At 41.5% G+C, this 17,531-nt stretch overlaps 1 protein-coding gene across 1 annotated transcript in view; it reads left to right on the top strand.

The window, feature by feature from the left end:
• SH2D4B (SH2 domain containing 4B) overlaps positions 1 to 17,531 on the top strand; it is a 524,447-nt gene that overhangs the window by 177,472 nt on the left and 329,444 nt on the right. Inside the window, exon 3 of the mRNA XM_075349020.1 lies at positions 4,119 to 4,266. Within this exon, the coding sequence (XP_075205135.1) occupies positions 4,119 to 4,266 (148 nt within the window). The remainder of the gene's footprint in view (positions 1 to 4,118; positions 4,267 to 17,531) is intronic.

Raw genomic sequence — 17,531 nt, 5'->3', positions numbered from 1 at the left:
ATACACAGGGACTACAAACAGGGCCACAGATCTAGTAGGTAGCGGGTAGCAGTAGAAGCAGAAAATGGTTATATATTTGCAAACACAGACCCTTTATTGGGACTGTGGATAATAATAGCCCTATTGATACCCTAGGGCTTGCTCCTACTTTACAACGGAGGGTATGACACCCTTACTTAGCCTGGTGCTCCCGTTCCTCGTCGACTCACCCTACTGTGCCCTGGTGTAGCCCTATATACGGTATAATATAGTGCACTGAAACAAAAGCAGGATTTAGCAAATTGTGCATATTGATAACAAATACATACTGCTATAAACAAAATATATATTATTATCAGCTCACCAAGCCTGCTGCAGACCTATAGCCGTCCTGTGGGAGATGATCAGCGCACGGATGGTCAGAAGTCACCAGGTAGAAATAGAATGTAAATCCAGCGCAATCACAAGAATTTTTTAAAAAAATTTTTATCTTCTTTATTATTGATTTTCCATAAAATCCAAGCAGCTACATGCAGCATAAAAAAATATAGATGTGCCCAGGTCAGAGCGACACGTTTCAACAAACTGTCTTAATCATGGTCTGATTGGTCAGACCATGATTAAGACAGTTTGTTGAAACGTGTCGCTCTGACCTGGGCACATCTATATTTTTTTATGCTGCATGTAGCTGCTTGGATTTTATGGAAAATCAATAATAAAGAAGATAAAAATTTTTTTAAAAAATTCTTGTGATTGCGCTGGATTTACATTCTATTTATACTGCTATAAAGGTACACTTCCCTTAATTGTTGGCGCAAATATGCACAGCTTTATTTGCACCGACAATTAAGGGAAGTGTACCTTTATAGCAGTATGTATTTGTTATCAATATCCACAATTTGCTAAATCCTGCTTTTATTTTGGGGACTTCAGCATGCGTTGTTCCCCTTTTCTAAACCTTTGGTCTGTTCATACACATTAGTCCACAAGGGCTTTGTGTATAGGATAGTGCACTGGTTTGTTTATTATAACATTGACCTTTGTCCTTTTAGGGTACTCGATTGGAGAAAATTTCTCCTCTCTTGTACCCACTGTGGATTTGAACTGTGATTCTCAGTTCTTGGAAGTGTCCATCACACATAGAACAAGTCTCCATTCTTTGCATATATCCAGTTATTAGCAAAACTGAGAACAGGGATGGGTGGGGGTATCAGGTGTCGGACCCTCACTGATATGATCCAATAGATAAGTCATTTGTGTTATATGCCGAGACAACCCCTTTAAGAGTGTCTAATTCTTGTTTACCCAACAACTTGCTATTCCTTTGTACCAGAGATGATTAGTGAAAGATTTCTCTGTCTAATATTGCTTTCTTTGGATACATTTTTGCTAATATTTAAGCCCCAATTCTTATAAGGAGTGACATGTTTAGGTTTCCTCTTTTCATTTAATAAAACCAAAGCTGGGTCTTTCTCTTCATGGGTCTTCATGTCATCTCCATAGACATCTTTTTTGCAATGTTTATCCTTTGAACAAGACATATTCATTGTCTACAAATGATAAATAATTTGAATGAAAAGTAGCTGTGTCATTATAATTAACAATAAAGGAAAAGTAATATCACAAATAAAACAATTCTGCTAGGAAAAAATGTGTTAGCTGAAAAGATGGTAGAAGATAGACATCTGGTCCTTCAATGAAGTTCAACATTTGCTGTGCATCACTAATTCTTCTCATTGAATTCGGGGTCAAGTATAGTTTAAGTGAAACTATCTAACTATGGATCTGGAAAGCTCTGCACATCGAAAAGACTTTAACATACATTTGTAAATGTGTAATAGTTGAATATAGCCCTTAAAGAGAATCGATCACTAGGTTTTTGCCACCTAATCTGAGAGTAGCATAATATAGAGACATTTCCAGCAATGTTTCACTTTTTCCATTGCTTGCTGTAGTTTTGGTAAAATTATCATTAAAAGACTATTGACCTGACGCCATATAGTCCTCCATGTTCATGAGCTCCCCCATTGATTGCAACTTTCTGACCATGCACAGTGTATACAGAAAACTGTCAATCAGTGGTGTAGATGGGGTTCAACAGAAATTCTCATTAAACACTGGTTAATGAGTGATTAACCCCTTCACCCCTGGGTGATTTTCTAATTTTCATATTTATTTTTTCCTCCCTTTCTTCCAAGAGTCATACATTTTTTATTTTTATAGCCATATAACCATAGGAGGGTTTTTTTGGCAGGCAGATTTGTACTTTTGAATGACACCCTTCATTCTGCAACAGAGTGTACTAAAAAACTGGAAAAAATAAAAGTGCAATGAAAATGCAAAAAAAGTGCAAATCCACAAGTTTTTATTTTTATTTAACATGTAAAAGTGACCTGGCAATAAGACTCCCCCCATCAATACAAGTATACAGATACCAAATATAGATAGGGGTTTTTTTATTTAAAAGGTGAAAATAATTCTGAAGTTAGTACAAATAAAAATTTTTCTTTTGTCGCCATTTTCTGAGAACATTCCCATTTGTCGGGATATGCGGCTGTGTCAGGGCTTAATTTCTGAGCTGATATTTTTACTGATATTTTAGGGAAGATACAATTTTTGATCACCTTTTATTGCATTTTATTGCAATGTTTTGGCGACTAAAAAAACGTAATGCAGGTGTTTTGATTTATTTTCTCATTTTGCCATTTACCAATAAGATTAATTTATGTTATATTTTGATAGATTAGACATTTCCGAATTTGGGGATACCAAATCCTTAAAGTACTTGAAGCTGCGTTCAGCCAATCATTTGTGCTATACAGAGCAGTGCATCAGCAGCTGGTAGAGGCACTTGATGGCTGTAAATCAGCTAACAAGTGTGGGGAGAGATGTCTACTCAGCATTTGAGCCCACATCAAAGGCAGGTACACTGTCAATGACGTAAATATATGTCATCAGTCGTGAAGGGGTTAAAGTAGACTAGCTTATCATGCACTAATTTTGTGCTAAGGTGAATGTAATTTCAACAATAGTGGGTCTATAAATGAATGCATATTAATAGCATGTCCATATGCCATTAGGGCTGTATTTACATCAAACTTTGGCCATAATTTTGGAAAAAAGTATATAAACACGTAGCATAACACATCCAAGTTATGCGAGTTTGCAGCTGGATGCTATGACCTGCCACTGTATGCTATTAGATGCAAAATATCAGATTACCCTTGATAAGGTTCCAACTATCATTGGCATAGAGAAAAAAAATGCCTCCCAATGTGATGAATCATGATCTGAAGAAACGTCCAGCCATATTCTGGATTGTAAAAATGTGCATAAGCTTTATATCAACAGAGATAAAAATGACATTCTCAGTGCATGTAGGAATAAATAAAAAAAACTTCCTTAATTCCATTATTCTAAATAATAAAATAAATTATTATTCCTTCATTTATGATCTACAGCGCCTGGTTATACACCATTTTCTCTGTTAGATCCTAAAAATTACATTCTCGGTATATCCAAAAACTGTAGATTTCCAACGCATTTCAGACACAAGCTTTGTCCTCATTCATGAATAAAGAATACATTTTAACCCAAAACACAGGAAAATCTACTTAAGTTTGGATGTACTGGGAATGTCATTTTTAAGTGTTGAAATCTGAAATATGGCTGGAACGTTTCTTACTCCAGATCATGCTGTGATATGCACCAAAAGTGATTTTTAATTAGAGCTGTGACTTGAATTTCACAAACCTAATTCAATAAATGATTATCATGCATAAAAAAGTTTGTATTCTGAATATCAGACACTGATGACATGGTAATTTGTAAAACTCCTACCTTGTGTACCCGTAGAGTTTGATCAACCCTTCCCACAATCTACCATGTGCCATTCACAATACTAAGGAATTCTGATAAAGCTCCATAGCCATTGCAGTAGGCTCTAGTGGTGACTATTAATTTTACATCACCCATAGCTACCTGCTTCAAAGCTCATTAAACAGATGGACACAAACATGGCATGATCGTATGTTCTCATGTTTGCATACTATACATTTAGACCCACTCCCAAACATGAAGTAAAGAGAATCTCATACTAGTTCTATTGATGTGGTTAACAATAATGTACTTTTACAAAGGAAGCAGAAAGAGGCAGAAATTGAAAAAAAGTTTCGAGATGCAATGGCCAAAGAAAAAGCAAGAATAGTTGCTGAAAAATGGAAAGTTGAGATTGAGGATCGTAAAGCAGCAAAACTACTTGAAAAAAAGTTTCAGGAGGAATTAAAGGTAAGCATAATGTCTATGATTTTTCATTGATTTTTAAGCAAAACCTCCCTTAAATCTTAGTTGATATTTACATAATGTATATTTTATTACATGGGAAATTTGTATAATTTTATGTCCATAAAACCTATTGTATATACAATATGATTGTATGGGTGAATGCTAAATGCACTGTCTATGAATACGTATGTACTCTATGATCGCTGAGTCACAAGCTAAGCGGTATAAACTGAACATAGTAACTTATTTGAGCTATCCCTTGACCTTTAGTAAATTACATCTAAAGGATATTGTCCCAGCCCAAGATCACTGACCAATCGATGCTCCACACTGTGACATGCTGGGATGGAAGCAGAATTCTGGATTTAACACTCGATAAAATAAGAACTCATTTGCTCTCAGTATACAGCTTTTCATAAGCAACGAAGTAGAATGTACATTCTTAATTAAAATTATGGATGTCAACATTTTGCAGTAATTATTTCTGCAAATGCAGTAGAAAAAAATGTTAAAGTCCATTTAAAGACGAATGGTTAGACATTGTAATTCTTTCCTTCTCAAATGGAATATCACATTTCTTCACAAATACCAAATACTGGCTGTTTAAAAGGTTAATGATTTGTAACTAACAATCTTTTACACTTCAGCCAATCATTTTTAATGAAGGGAGAAGATATATATTGTTTATCACCTGTATAGATAGGCTAAATAAATAGCTGTACCCATGAGTTATACCTGTTAGGGTGGAGTACCTTGGTCCCTACAGAATAAAAGCTAAGGGATTTACAAAACCCAAAAGTATTGATGGAATATTCAATAATTTTTATTAACAAGCAAAGGGATCTGTGAAACATAACGTTTCGGTCATTTGACCTTCCTCAGATTCACACTAAAAAGTAAATGTAAAAAAAACCAACAAAGAAAAATGTCTTAATACCTAAAAAATGGAAGTATGTAGTGTAATATAAACCACAAAAATGTCACATAATATTCAAAAATGTACAAAGATTTTCTGTGATGAAATACATGGAAGAAATCAGAGCAATCATACTAGGAGTATAGGAAGCGAGACAGCAGATATAAAAAATGCATCAATCAGAGTGGGGCAAAATATTACAGTAGGAAACACACTGTGGCATCTGACATATGCTAAAGCTGAACCATCCTGCGGTCAGAGAAAGAAAAGACAAAAATAAGGGCTGATGAAGCTACAGGTCATAAGACATAAGACATCATATGCTAGCATGTAACTCCTTGCAATATGGTATAAGGAAACACCCAAACGTAGATTCAACACAAGAGGGATGTGAGAAACGCTAACTCACCAAAGCCTTGCCTGATACCACAATTAATAAAATTCTTGAATCTTTCATTAATTTGTGTGCCAAATTTAAAATACTTCTGAGTTATGGGTTTGGACCCTATGTGAGCACCAAAGACAAATGTATTCCAGGAGTGCCATTCTCTGATTCAAAAAGCCCAATATCAATTTATGCACAACACTTCTACCTCCATCTACATGCAATATTATTCCCTTACCTTATCAGCACTACAAAACACAATATTTAATATATTTTGATAGGTTTTAAGTTAATTATATTATCAAAAATAGTTTTTAGAAGAAATTGATTAGCTCCAAATCTATTTTGCTAGGAGTCATCTTCTATTTAAATTTTCAGGTACACTGCTAGATCACAGGATCCTTTGCGGGGCAAGTCTAATCCGCTAATCTGACCTTGCATTTAGCCTTTTTTACTGTAGTATCTGCTTATTGTCAATCAGACAACTACAAATGATGATGTTGTTGAGGACTCTCCAAAACGTCCTGAACCAGTATGTTTAAGTGTAAGTATAGGATTCTGTAAATGTACTTTTCTATATACTTAAAGTTGCACATTAGTTTCTACCTTAAAGAGTAGCTCCATGTTTAGAGATTGCTGGACAAACCATCTGCAAGAGAGAAAGATAGATGCTATAGGGGTTAGTTGAGGATTTTGGCACATAAATATCCACATATATGACTCTAACAAAGCCTATGAGTTGATGAAGTTAGAAAAAAATCTTTTAAATGTAATCAATTATTTTCTATATTTATTTTTTTTATATCTCGCTGTGAAATTTTAAAACAACTGTTACATTGTTTACTACTATACATATTTCCTTTGCTGGTAATTTTGTGCTTAAAATTGTATCAATATTTTTCTGTATTCTACATTTTGTGTCTGCTAAAATCCATAATGTACTGAATACAATTCCCAGAGCTTCGCGCCTTCATTAACGATTCAAAGTCTTGAATTATATGCAGCACACTTAACAAGCGTGCTTTAACCATGCTAAAATATTTAACACTCCACAAATCTCCCTCCTAAAATGATGAGTGGACCATATTTAAAGTCGGGAAAGTGTAGTTAAAAAAATGTCAAGTCCATTAAAAGGCATTTACTTTCCAGACTTATGCAAATGATTTCTTCACTATCAACCAAATGAAAACTATTTGTTTCACTTTAGTAATTATAATGACATAATATTTGACAATATGATTTCAAAATCCTTTAGCTCATAAAGAAGATTAAATACAAAATTATTCTACAAATTTATTTTCTGCAACAGTAAATAAAATCCTACAGTACTCTGTAAAACCCCAAATTACTCCCCTTTTTTTATTTCTTTTGCTGGTGTGGTGCTAGTTTTCCCCATAAATAGGTATTCTAATAATGGGAATTTCTGTAAATTTAGTACATGTTTCATCCAACTGCCTAAAAACCACTGGATAGCACAATTCACCATTAAATTTGTCAAGTGTGGATACAATATACCCCCAACACCTTTTGCATCACTGAAGATTTGTATAGCGATAATGCAATGTCAACTGTATTATGAAATTGTTTGGGATAAAAGTACTGAAAGAGACAGTAAGCGCAAATAGGGTCTTATCCTAAAATACTGTTAGCAAAGGTGCTAAAGGGTAGACTCATCTGGTGTGGTTGTGAGAGTCACAACCACTGTAATGGCGTAACTATGGCTGCAGCAGAACCCACATGGAGATGCAGTTCAAATATGGAGAGAAAAGGGTTAATAAGCGCACTGCCATAGAAAAGAGGATCCATGAAGAAGGAATTAGTTTATTTGTCTACGCGTTTCAAAGCCTTATGGCTTCTTCCTCAGGACACATCAGGACAAATCATATTGTCCTGACAGGCTGTGGTAAACTCTTGGCTATCATTCTGACAGGTTATGGGTAACTCTTGGCCATCATCCTGACAGATAATGAGTAACTCTTTCCTGTCATCCTGACAGGATATGGATAACTCTTTTCCATCATCCTGACAGGTTACAGGTAACCCTTTCCCTTCATCCTGACAGGTTATGGGTACCTCTTTGCCATCATCCTAACAGGTCATGGGTATCACTTTCCCCCCTTTCTGACAAGCTATAGGTACAGCTTTACTACCATCCTGACAAGTGGTGGGAATTGCTTTTTCCTTCTTCTGGAATACCTCAAGATTAGTGCTAATCATGCAGCAGCTACCACGGGCACGTCACAGTCCATCGTGACACTTACACCTTCTTCGTGGTCTCTGTGCCTGTCTTATGGGCTGGTTTATTAATTGATTGTTAATCCTTTGAGGAGATACCCTCGCAGCCTGACATGGCTGAGTTGTAGGACAATCCCATGCTGAGACTTTAAGAGACAGTGCACTCCTGCATGTTGTGTTTTGTGGACTTGCCAGCAGAGTTGGTACTCCCCTCTGAACTGTGGAGTTGGACTAACCATGTCCAAAAAGTGTGGAAAACAGAGAAAGAGTGGGAGAGGAGTTTAGTGCAATAAAAGGAGTTACATAGTTACTTAGGTTGAAAAAAGTTAGACTAGAGAAATCCATACAAATAAGGAAATGGGGTGGGTCATGCACAATCACCACACCACTTCAGAGCTACTCGTAGAGCACATCAAAACCAGGAGAACAGAGTAAATTAGCTTCAAAAATATCAAATAGTTTATTGACAAAAAATTAAACATGCAGAGTCAGATTAGATAAAACAGGCACAAGAGGAAAAGATGGTATAAAAGGCAATAACACCTGGGGGCTGCACGACCATCACTAGGGTGAAATCAGATCTCCATCCACCAGGCCATATGTATCCAAAAAGGCAAAAAAGGCCCAAGTGGGCTCATTTATCAAAGGCAAAGCCAAAATTTAGATAGATACCCTGGCCAAAATAGCGGAGGATATACAACAGGCAAACAGTAGTCATACTAAGGGAACACCTGCATCGGGCGGGCCCTATTATGTAGGTAGACCCATAAGGTTTCAGTGTAGAAAAAAGAGAAAAAAGAAAATACCGGGACAAGTCAAATGCATGTGGACCCAGTCCACAAGTACCGCAAACCTGTAAGGAGGGGTGGAAATACCATAGGACGTGCAGCCAACCAGGGGTGACAGGGAGGGTGAGCCCCCAGTACAGACTCCAACGTACGTTTCACGATGGTGAAGTGTTCGCTTCATCAGGGAGCGAACACTTCACCATCGTGAAACGTACGTTGGAGTCTGTACTGGGGGCTCACCTTCCCTGTCACCCCTGGTTGGCTGCACGTCCTATGGTATTTCCACCCCTCCTTACAGGTTTTCCTCTTGTGCCTGTTTTATCTCATCTGACTCTGCATGTTTAATTTTTTGTCAATAAACTATTTGATATTTTTGAAGCTAATTTACTCTGTTCTCCTGGTTTAGGTTGAAAAAAGACCTAGGTCCATCTAGTTCAACCTTCCTCCACCAGTTCTACATTTGGTCACTAAGTCATTTATAACCCACAATGTTGTGTGTACTGACGAAATCATCCAGCCCTTTTTTAAAAGCTGTTATAGTATCTGCCATTACTACCTCTTCTGGTAGGCCATTCCACAGTCTGACTGCTCTAACTGTAAAGAACCCTTTCCTATTTAGCTGCCAGAATCGTTTTCTTCCACTCGCAGTGTATGCTCCCTGGTCCTTAGCATTGTCTTTGGAAGAAATAAGTCATGTGCCAGTCCTTTATACTGACCACACATGTATTTATACAAATAAATGAGATCTCCTCTGAGACGTCTTTTTTCTAAGCTAAACATATCTAACTTTTTCAACCTGTCATCATATGGGAGGCCTTCCATTCCTTGTAGTAGTCTAGTTAGCTGCCTTTGAACTGACTATAACTTCTGAATGTCCTTTTTAAGAGGGGTAACAATACGTTGTGATTACAGGATTTAATCTCTCTTTGTATACACCTTAAAATCTTGTTTGCTTTAGCAGCTGCTGCTTAACTTTGAGTACTGTTGCTCAGCTTATTTGTAATAAGAATAACCAAGTCCTTCTTCTGTTCTGTAGTCCCAAGTTTACTTCCATTTAATGTATACGAAGTTATAGGATTACTCTGTCCTAGGTGCATTACTTTACATGTATCACTCAAGTTGGGTCACCAGAGAGTGGAAAAGAAGAGATGTTGCCTGAGAAGTGTCCCGGAATGATGGTTTGGGAAAAGGCATGGTGCCAGCTGTCTGAAATACTGCACGCCGGACCATGAGAGAGCCCTGTTTGCTGCCGAGTGAGTACTGGACGAAGAAGCTCCTGAGGTCGGTGATTACACACAGGATGTGACACGTGATCCGAATGACCCAAGAGACCCTGGGTCCGTGGAACAAGAAAAATAGTTCCTCCCTGCCCTGAAAGGAGAGGAATGCACTGTGGAGCATCACAGCATCGAGCTCCCAGGAGTGGACTTGTTTCCCCTCAACAGAACCACGTTGTTGTTAGTACAGTGTAGTTGTGAATATCGACTTGTAATAGCTGGGGCAACGTGTTTTTGAAGTGGACCAGCATGAAATTCCTGTGTTTGTTAAACTGTACCATTCCCACATTATATTCCACCATTGACTTGCATACACATACATTTCCTTCCTGTTAATAAAACTGTTCCCTTGTTTCTGCAACCTTTGTCTTGTGTACTTTAATTGAACTCACTATTGCTTCAATTGGTGCTGCAAACAGGGTATGGCTAACAAGATTGAGGCAGTAAACAACAATGGAGGAAATGTTAATGCTAGTGGTGACACTAATGTTAATGGGGGATGCTGTGGGTAATGGTTGAACCCCCTACAGGGAACCTTCCAATAGCCACCATATTTAGCATTGTTAGGTTGGTCTAAATCAGACCATTGAGATATATTGGAAGGTAGCCAAATTGGATGGTAAAACTGCAGTCTGAATGCAATTGACGGAGAGTCAATAATGAGCCTGGGTAAAAATGCAAATACCATAAGTTTTATTGAGCGAATCATCCCATATTTATACACATGTAGGTGTGTGGAAGTGTATGTGTGGACGTGTTAGCCAAAGTCCATTATGATCTAATAAGTATGATCTAATATTGCTCGTGACATCTGCAGTTTCTGATCAATATGCTGAATGTAGCAATAATTATCCTTAGCAGCTTGTTTATTAGTAATAAAATCATAGTTGTGGTCGGTACAGGCTGGTACTTGTGTAATAGTCAGGAGAGTCTGCAGGTCATCGTGACAAATTAAACTGTATTAAGCATTATTCTATATTGGTTTCTGGAAAGGGGGTCTTACTGCCCTATCAGCATCGTACCCAAATTTGAAGGTAATAATATGCCACTGTCCGACTGGGTGCCCCGGCTGCAGGGTGCCATGAAGGTCTATAATAGAAGACCTAGAAGTGGACATCGCTTTGACTGCCCTGAAGGGGGAAGCCCATAGAAACGTATGCCTACAATCAGAACCAAAGCACAGTACTCTGAACGCTTATTGTGCTTAGCAGATTCAAGGTACAGAAGGTTTTTATGATCAGTAATCACAGTCAAAGGGTGAACGGCCGCCTCTAAAAAGTGGCGCCATTTCTTAAATGCCAGTTTAATGGCCAACAGTTCCTTATTGGCAATATCATACTTGTTTCCAGCAAGTGACAACTTATTTGAGGAAAAGGCGCAAGGATGCCACGTACTAAGAAACAGTCCTTGAGATAACACAGCTCCAACTCCACCTTGGACATATCAACTCAACAATAAATGGTTGTGGGACTTTGGGTTGGACGAGAACAGGTGCCGTAGCAAAGCATCTCTTCAAGAAAGAGAAAGCCTGGCGGACAATGTCGGACTACCTAGAAAAATCCATACTTTTCTTAGTCATATCTGTGAGGGGTTTGACAATTGATAAGAAGTTCCTGATGAATGTCCTGTAATAATTGACAAACCCCAGAAGGGATTGTAGTGCTTTCAGATTTTTGGGAAGATCCCACTCAAGAGCAGCATGAACCTTGACTAGATCCATCTGGAAACCCGCTGATAACACCAAGAACTCTAGAAATTGTACTTCCTGCACTGCGAATACACATTTTTCAAGTTGGGCATACAGTTTATTGTTACATAATGTCTGTAAAGCCTGCCTGACATGTACCTGATGTGTCTTGAGGTTAGACAAATAAATCAAAATATCATCCAGATATACAACCACAAATCTATCCACTAGGTGACGAAAAATGTCATTGACAAATTGTTGAAAAACGGCAGGGGCATTTGTCAAAACAAAAGGCATGACTAGGTTTTCATAATGTCCTTTAAGCATGTTAAAGGACATTTTGAACTCATCATCTTCTCTGATTCTAATCAGATTATAAGCCTCTTTGAGATCCCATTTGGAGAAGCATTTAGCACCAACAATCTGGGTAATTCTGATAAGGGTCACAGATGGTGACTTGATTCAACTCGCGGAAGTTTAAACAGAGACACAGACCACCATCTTTTTTCTTAACAAAAAAAAACAGGTGTCACAGGAAAAGAGAGTCAGTTATATCCTTTAGCTAGACTTTCCAAAATATAATCTTTCATGGCTTGCTTTTCTGGGCCAGAAAGATTATACAACCTGGTCTTGGGAAGCTTTGCCTGAGGGATCAAGTTAACAGAACAATCATATGCGCACAGTGAGGAGGCAAATCCTTGCACCCTTTCTCTGAGAATATATCCCCAAAATCAAACAAAAAGGAGGACACTGCTTTAGTAGAGACATAGAAGACAACCGTATTTAGACAATTGTGAATTATTCAGGCAATTACAGAATTCACTCCATCTGACTATCTCTTTGGATTGCTGGTCCACCACTGGTATATGCATTACCAACCAGGGAAAGCCCAGTACAATAGGGGCGGAGAGACTTTCTAAGACTCTGTGTGAAAGGATCTCCTTGTGAAGAGCCCCTATGCGCAAGTCTAAATTGTGCACCACTTGCATAAAAGTTCCCTGACCAAGAGGAGCCGAGTCAATGGAAAATATGGTAATGGACTATCCAAAAGGACATAGATGGTATTAGTATTGTTACCTCTGATAGTCTCAGCAGATAGAATAAACTGAGATGCACATAAGGATATATATATATATATATATATATATGCCAAGGATATAATCCTTCACCCAGCTTGGGATCAGAAGTTTTCCGACGACTTCCTTTGTTTAGGATGTGATGGACAGGCCCCAATAAAGTGAATAAACACAAATAAGGAATTTAGTTCAGCTCACCACTCCAAAGCAGGTATCTCAAACTTCTGGTCCGGTGCACTGAACAAGTGGTTTGGCTTCTACAGCTGAATAATCAGTCACATCAAGAGGAGGAAGGGAGGAGAGAAGATCCAGCACCAACGTAATAAAAAAATTCTTTATTCAAAATTCATAAAAAAGGTAATTCCAACCAAGTGCAGAATATATTTACGCTTACGACTTCCTTTGTTTACGATATGATGGACAGGCCCCGATAAAATGACCCTTACAACCACATAAAAAACACACCCCACTCTTATGGCGAACCACAAGGCACCCAGACTGAGAGGAAGCACCCTCTAACTGCATGGGTTCATCAAAACATATGGGAAGGACTTAAGCATAAGGCATCATTACAGGGGGTGGAGTCATCATAGACCTGTCGCTGAGGTGTCTATCAATACTTATGGTCAGAGCCATGGCGGCCTCCAACATATCCACAGCCTCATATCATACCAAAGCATCCTTGAGCCTTTCTGACAGACCCTTGCAAAAATTACTCCTAAGAGCCAGGTTATTCCACTTAGGGGTACTTTGCACACTGCAACATTGCAAGCTGATGCTGCGATGTCGAGCGCGATAGTCCCCGCCCCCCATCACAGCAGCGATATCTTGTGATAGCTGCCGTAGCGAACATTATCGGTACGGCAGCTTCACATGCACTCACCTGTCCTGCAACGTCGCTCTGGCCGGCGATCCGCCTCCTTCCTAAGGGGGCGGGTCATGCGGCGTCACAACGACGTCACACGGCAGGCGGCCAATAGCAGCGGAGGGGCGGAGATAAGCAGGATGTAAACATCCCGCCCACCTCCTTCCTTCTCATAGCAGCCGGGACGCAGGTAAGGTGATGTTCCTCGCTCCTGCGGCTTTACACACAGCGATATGTGCTGCCGCAGGAACAAGGAACAACATCATACCTGTCGCTGCAACGGCATTATGGAAATGTTGGAGACTACACCGATGATACAATAACGCCGCTTTTACACACGTTCATCGTATCAAAAAGGTTTTACACACTATGACATCGCAAGTGACACCGGATGTGCGTCACTTTCGATTTGACCCCACCGACATCGCACCTGCGATGTCGTAGTGTGCAAAGCCGCCCTTAGTGTAAGTGGCCCATCTCTGAAATTCAGAACAAACTTCCTAAAACAGTCAGTCTCTCTGCTGGAGCTTGTGTATCTGAGACTCAGCAATTTAAACAAGGTCAGGATCGTCATAGATGAGGCCTACTGCAGTAAAAATCTCACCAACCAACCGAAGCATCAGAGAGTCCATTCCAAGAGAGAGTCCAGGATTGTGGGTCTCTCTGAAGGAGGGATATCACAATCTCCATCCGTTGTTCCTTACTCCTGGAAGAGTGTGGGTGGAGCTTAAAGTACAGCTTTCTGGCCTCACGGAAAACAAAAAATGCATCCCGCCCTCCTGAAAAGCTATCTGGGAGGGCCACCTTGGGTTCAGGTGCATGAAAGCTGGCTGCCAGACCAGCAGCCTGCTGCTGAGGGTGCAAAATCCTGCATCGCATGTTTGTCAGACCAAGGGACAGGCTTTGCACCTGTTCAGCAAGGGCCGCTACAGGATCTGTATAAGGTCCAGGGAAAAAAGTGGGCCAGTGTTGATATCACAGAAGAACAAATGGGGTTTTGCTAGGTACCAGGATAAACCCCAGCAGGTACTGCAGCCCACAGTGTACACAAGGGCCACAATACAACAGAGGGCCCAGTGCTAGGAAGGGGGTGAGTGGGGTTACCACTTGCACTCACCTGAGACTGTACCCTGCACTCCCTGACATCCCTTTCCTATATGGGTTCTTTCACCTCATTGTCTATAACGTGCCTAAGCCATTGCTTGCCCTAGTCTTACCCTGGCTAATGAGAAGGCCAGTGAGAGCACTAGTTTCACCTCAGAAATAAAGAAGCACAAGGGTAAGATAACAGACAGGGGAAATAGACACACAATAGAAAAACACTCCATGCAGCAACAATGCAGCTAACACCACAGCCACAAATTACACAAAACAAAGATATTCTTCTAGATAATGGCTCCTGCCAAAGTGGACTGCATAGAATTATTAAGGATTCAGATTCTATCGTCGGCATCAAATATTAGAACACATGACTTTATATAGCAAGAGGAGTGGTAGCAAAGGAGCTGCACGTGGGATTAAAGTTACAGACAGCAGCCAGACAGGAAAGAGTGCTTAACCCTTAAAGCACTACATGCAAGTAGAAGTTATTTAAATACCTGTAATGGATCTGTGAACAATAAGGCATTGTGATCTTTTGATTTCGGACTCGCCCCGAGCTTTCCCACACACTCTTGATACTAAAGCAGATCAGAATCTCATCCCTCTGAAAACTGGAACACAGGGCAGTATTCAAACATAATAACAACCCCAAAAACACCTCCCAGACAAGCACTGTCTTTAGATCTAAACCCCATTGAGCATTTGTGGGGCATCTTATAGTGGAAGGCGGAGAAGCACAAGGTCTCTAACATTTACCATCTTAGTGATGTCGTCATGGAGGAGTGGATGAGGAGTTGTGGAGGAGTGTTGAGTTATTTAGAGGGCACACCAAATTTACACTGTTATACAAACTGTCGTCAGTGTTTTCCTAGGAAAAGATATAATAATATATTTACAAAAATTTGAGGCGTGTACTCACTTTTGTGATATACTGTGTATATACATACAGTTATGGCCGAATATGTTGGCACCTTTGAAATTGTTCCAGAAAGTGGAAATATTTCTCCCAGAAAATTATTGCAGTTGCACGTTTTGTCATACAGCATGAAAATGACCCAAAGATACTTCAAGAAGCACCTAGAAATGGATGGAAACAAAGTGCTGGAGAGTTTTGAAGTAACCAGCAATGAGTCTAATCTAAATCCCATTGACACCTGTGGATAGAGCTTACAATTGCTGTTGGGAGATGTCTCCCTTCCAATATGAGAAACTTGGAGCAGTTTATAAAAGAAGAGTGGTCCATAAATCCTGTTGAGAGGTGTAAGTGTGGCGCCCTGGACTAGCCAGGTCGTCACAAATAACACACAAACACCCCCACCCCCATTAGACAGGGCCACAAGCCAAACACAATACCCTTGTTGCCTCCCTCCAGTGTCTGATGTCCACACCAGGTGGGGCGGAGCCAAGCGGTTGGCCCCACCCACCGAGGAGTTCAAAGGCCTGGAGGCGGGAAAAGTGACAGTTCAGTGTTGGAGGTTGAAGTGAGAGGAGTGAGCACTTGGGTGTCTGGGTTTGTGGCCCAGGCACTGACAGCAAGGTTGGCAGATGGTGGTGGCCGTCTGCAGGAGTGGTGGAGCAATGCGGAACCGTAGGACCGGGGTCGGGCGTTGGCCCGCCGGTACCGACCGGGGAGCAAAGTGAAGCCAGCACACACAGGGAGGGCCATCGGACCCCGACCAGGCTTGGAGCCGCCGACAATAAGTCAAATCCGAATGTGACCGGAACCCCAGGGGTTTTCTAACAGCAAAAGTCCCGATTGATGGCAACCGCCCACACCATGAGGGTATACAGCTACCACCTAAAGCTAGAGACCCAAGGGCCAGCGCCTGCGGGCAAACGGGCTCCTCCGGTACCCATACACCGGGGAGCGGACTACTGTTGGGGATCCATAGTAGTCAAACGAGAACATCAAGGTGCAGGGAAAGACAGCCGCCATCACCTGTCCGGGGAGAGACACGGCAGCCGGCTGCGGGACCCGTCCATCCAGCCGTTTGGTTTACCGAGGACGTTGTACCTTTCTTACTGAGTGAGTACACCCGTGCCATCCGGCACCGCGCCGCGCTGTCCCTGCAACCCTGCACCTCACTGACCCTGCCTCCCCGTCACATCATCGGGCCCCGGGACCACCGACCCCTACCCACGGAGGGGAAAAACAACATCCCAGCTGCTCCCTACCATCGCTCCTGGGATCCCCGTCACCAGCAGCAGTGGTGCCCATCTTCACCACAACCCGTGGGTGGCGTCACAGACTAAATCCCCCAAACCAACCACCCCTTTCACTCACGGGCGAGGAGCGCCGCTCGAGTCCCCGGATTCGGCCCACCGCTTGAGCCACCGAGCAGCAGCCGCAGCAGCGCCGGACCCGAGCGTTAGCGAGAGCGCAGCAGCGACGGCGTCCTCCCCGCCCGCGACAACTTGGCGTCACGAACAGGATTGAACCCCTCTACTTACCAGTAGAAGTGCGCCTTGTGATCTCCGCTGGCGGTGTCCGGCCAAAAATTTTGAAACGCCGCCATCTTGGCGCGAAAATTTCCCGCTCGAGCGTCTTCTCCGAGCAGGGAAGGCGTGAAAGCGAAGCCCCGCCCCCAACAAACGGAAGAAGTGCTGAAGAGAACCAAAGGGGGGCGGGTGTGTGTCTGCTTTATGTAGCCGAGGCTGTAAAAGTGGGGACGCCAAGATTCTGCAAACAATTGGTTCCTGGAACAAGGCCACGCATGATGTCCCGTCCGTCCGGGACCGCGGAAATCCCCGAGCCCACGCCAGGAACAGTGGCGTGGGGGGAAGCCCGGACCGCACAGATGTGCTGCCGCCTTCAAGCCCAGGTCCGGTTCTTGATAGAGCGCTGGGTGGCTGAGATGGAGGAAGTGGCGGCGGCCGTGCGGAGACGCGAGGTGGAGGCAGAGTTGAAGGAGCGGGTAAGCTACCCACGCCCCTGTGT

The sequence above is a fragment of the Anomaloglossus baeobatrachus genome, chromosome 5 (genome assembly GCF_048569485.1).
Source record: "Anomaloglossus baeobatrachus isolate aAnoBae1 chromosome 5, aAnoBae1.hap1, whole genome shotgun sequence".
NCBI lineage: Eukaryota > Metazoa > Chordata > Amphibia > Anura > Aromobatidae > Anomaloglossus > Anomaloglossus baeobatrachus.
The sequence above is the reverse complement of the archived record's forward strand: the minus strand, read 5'-3'. Positions and strand labels throughout refer to the sequence as shown.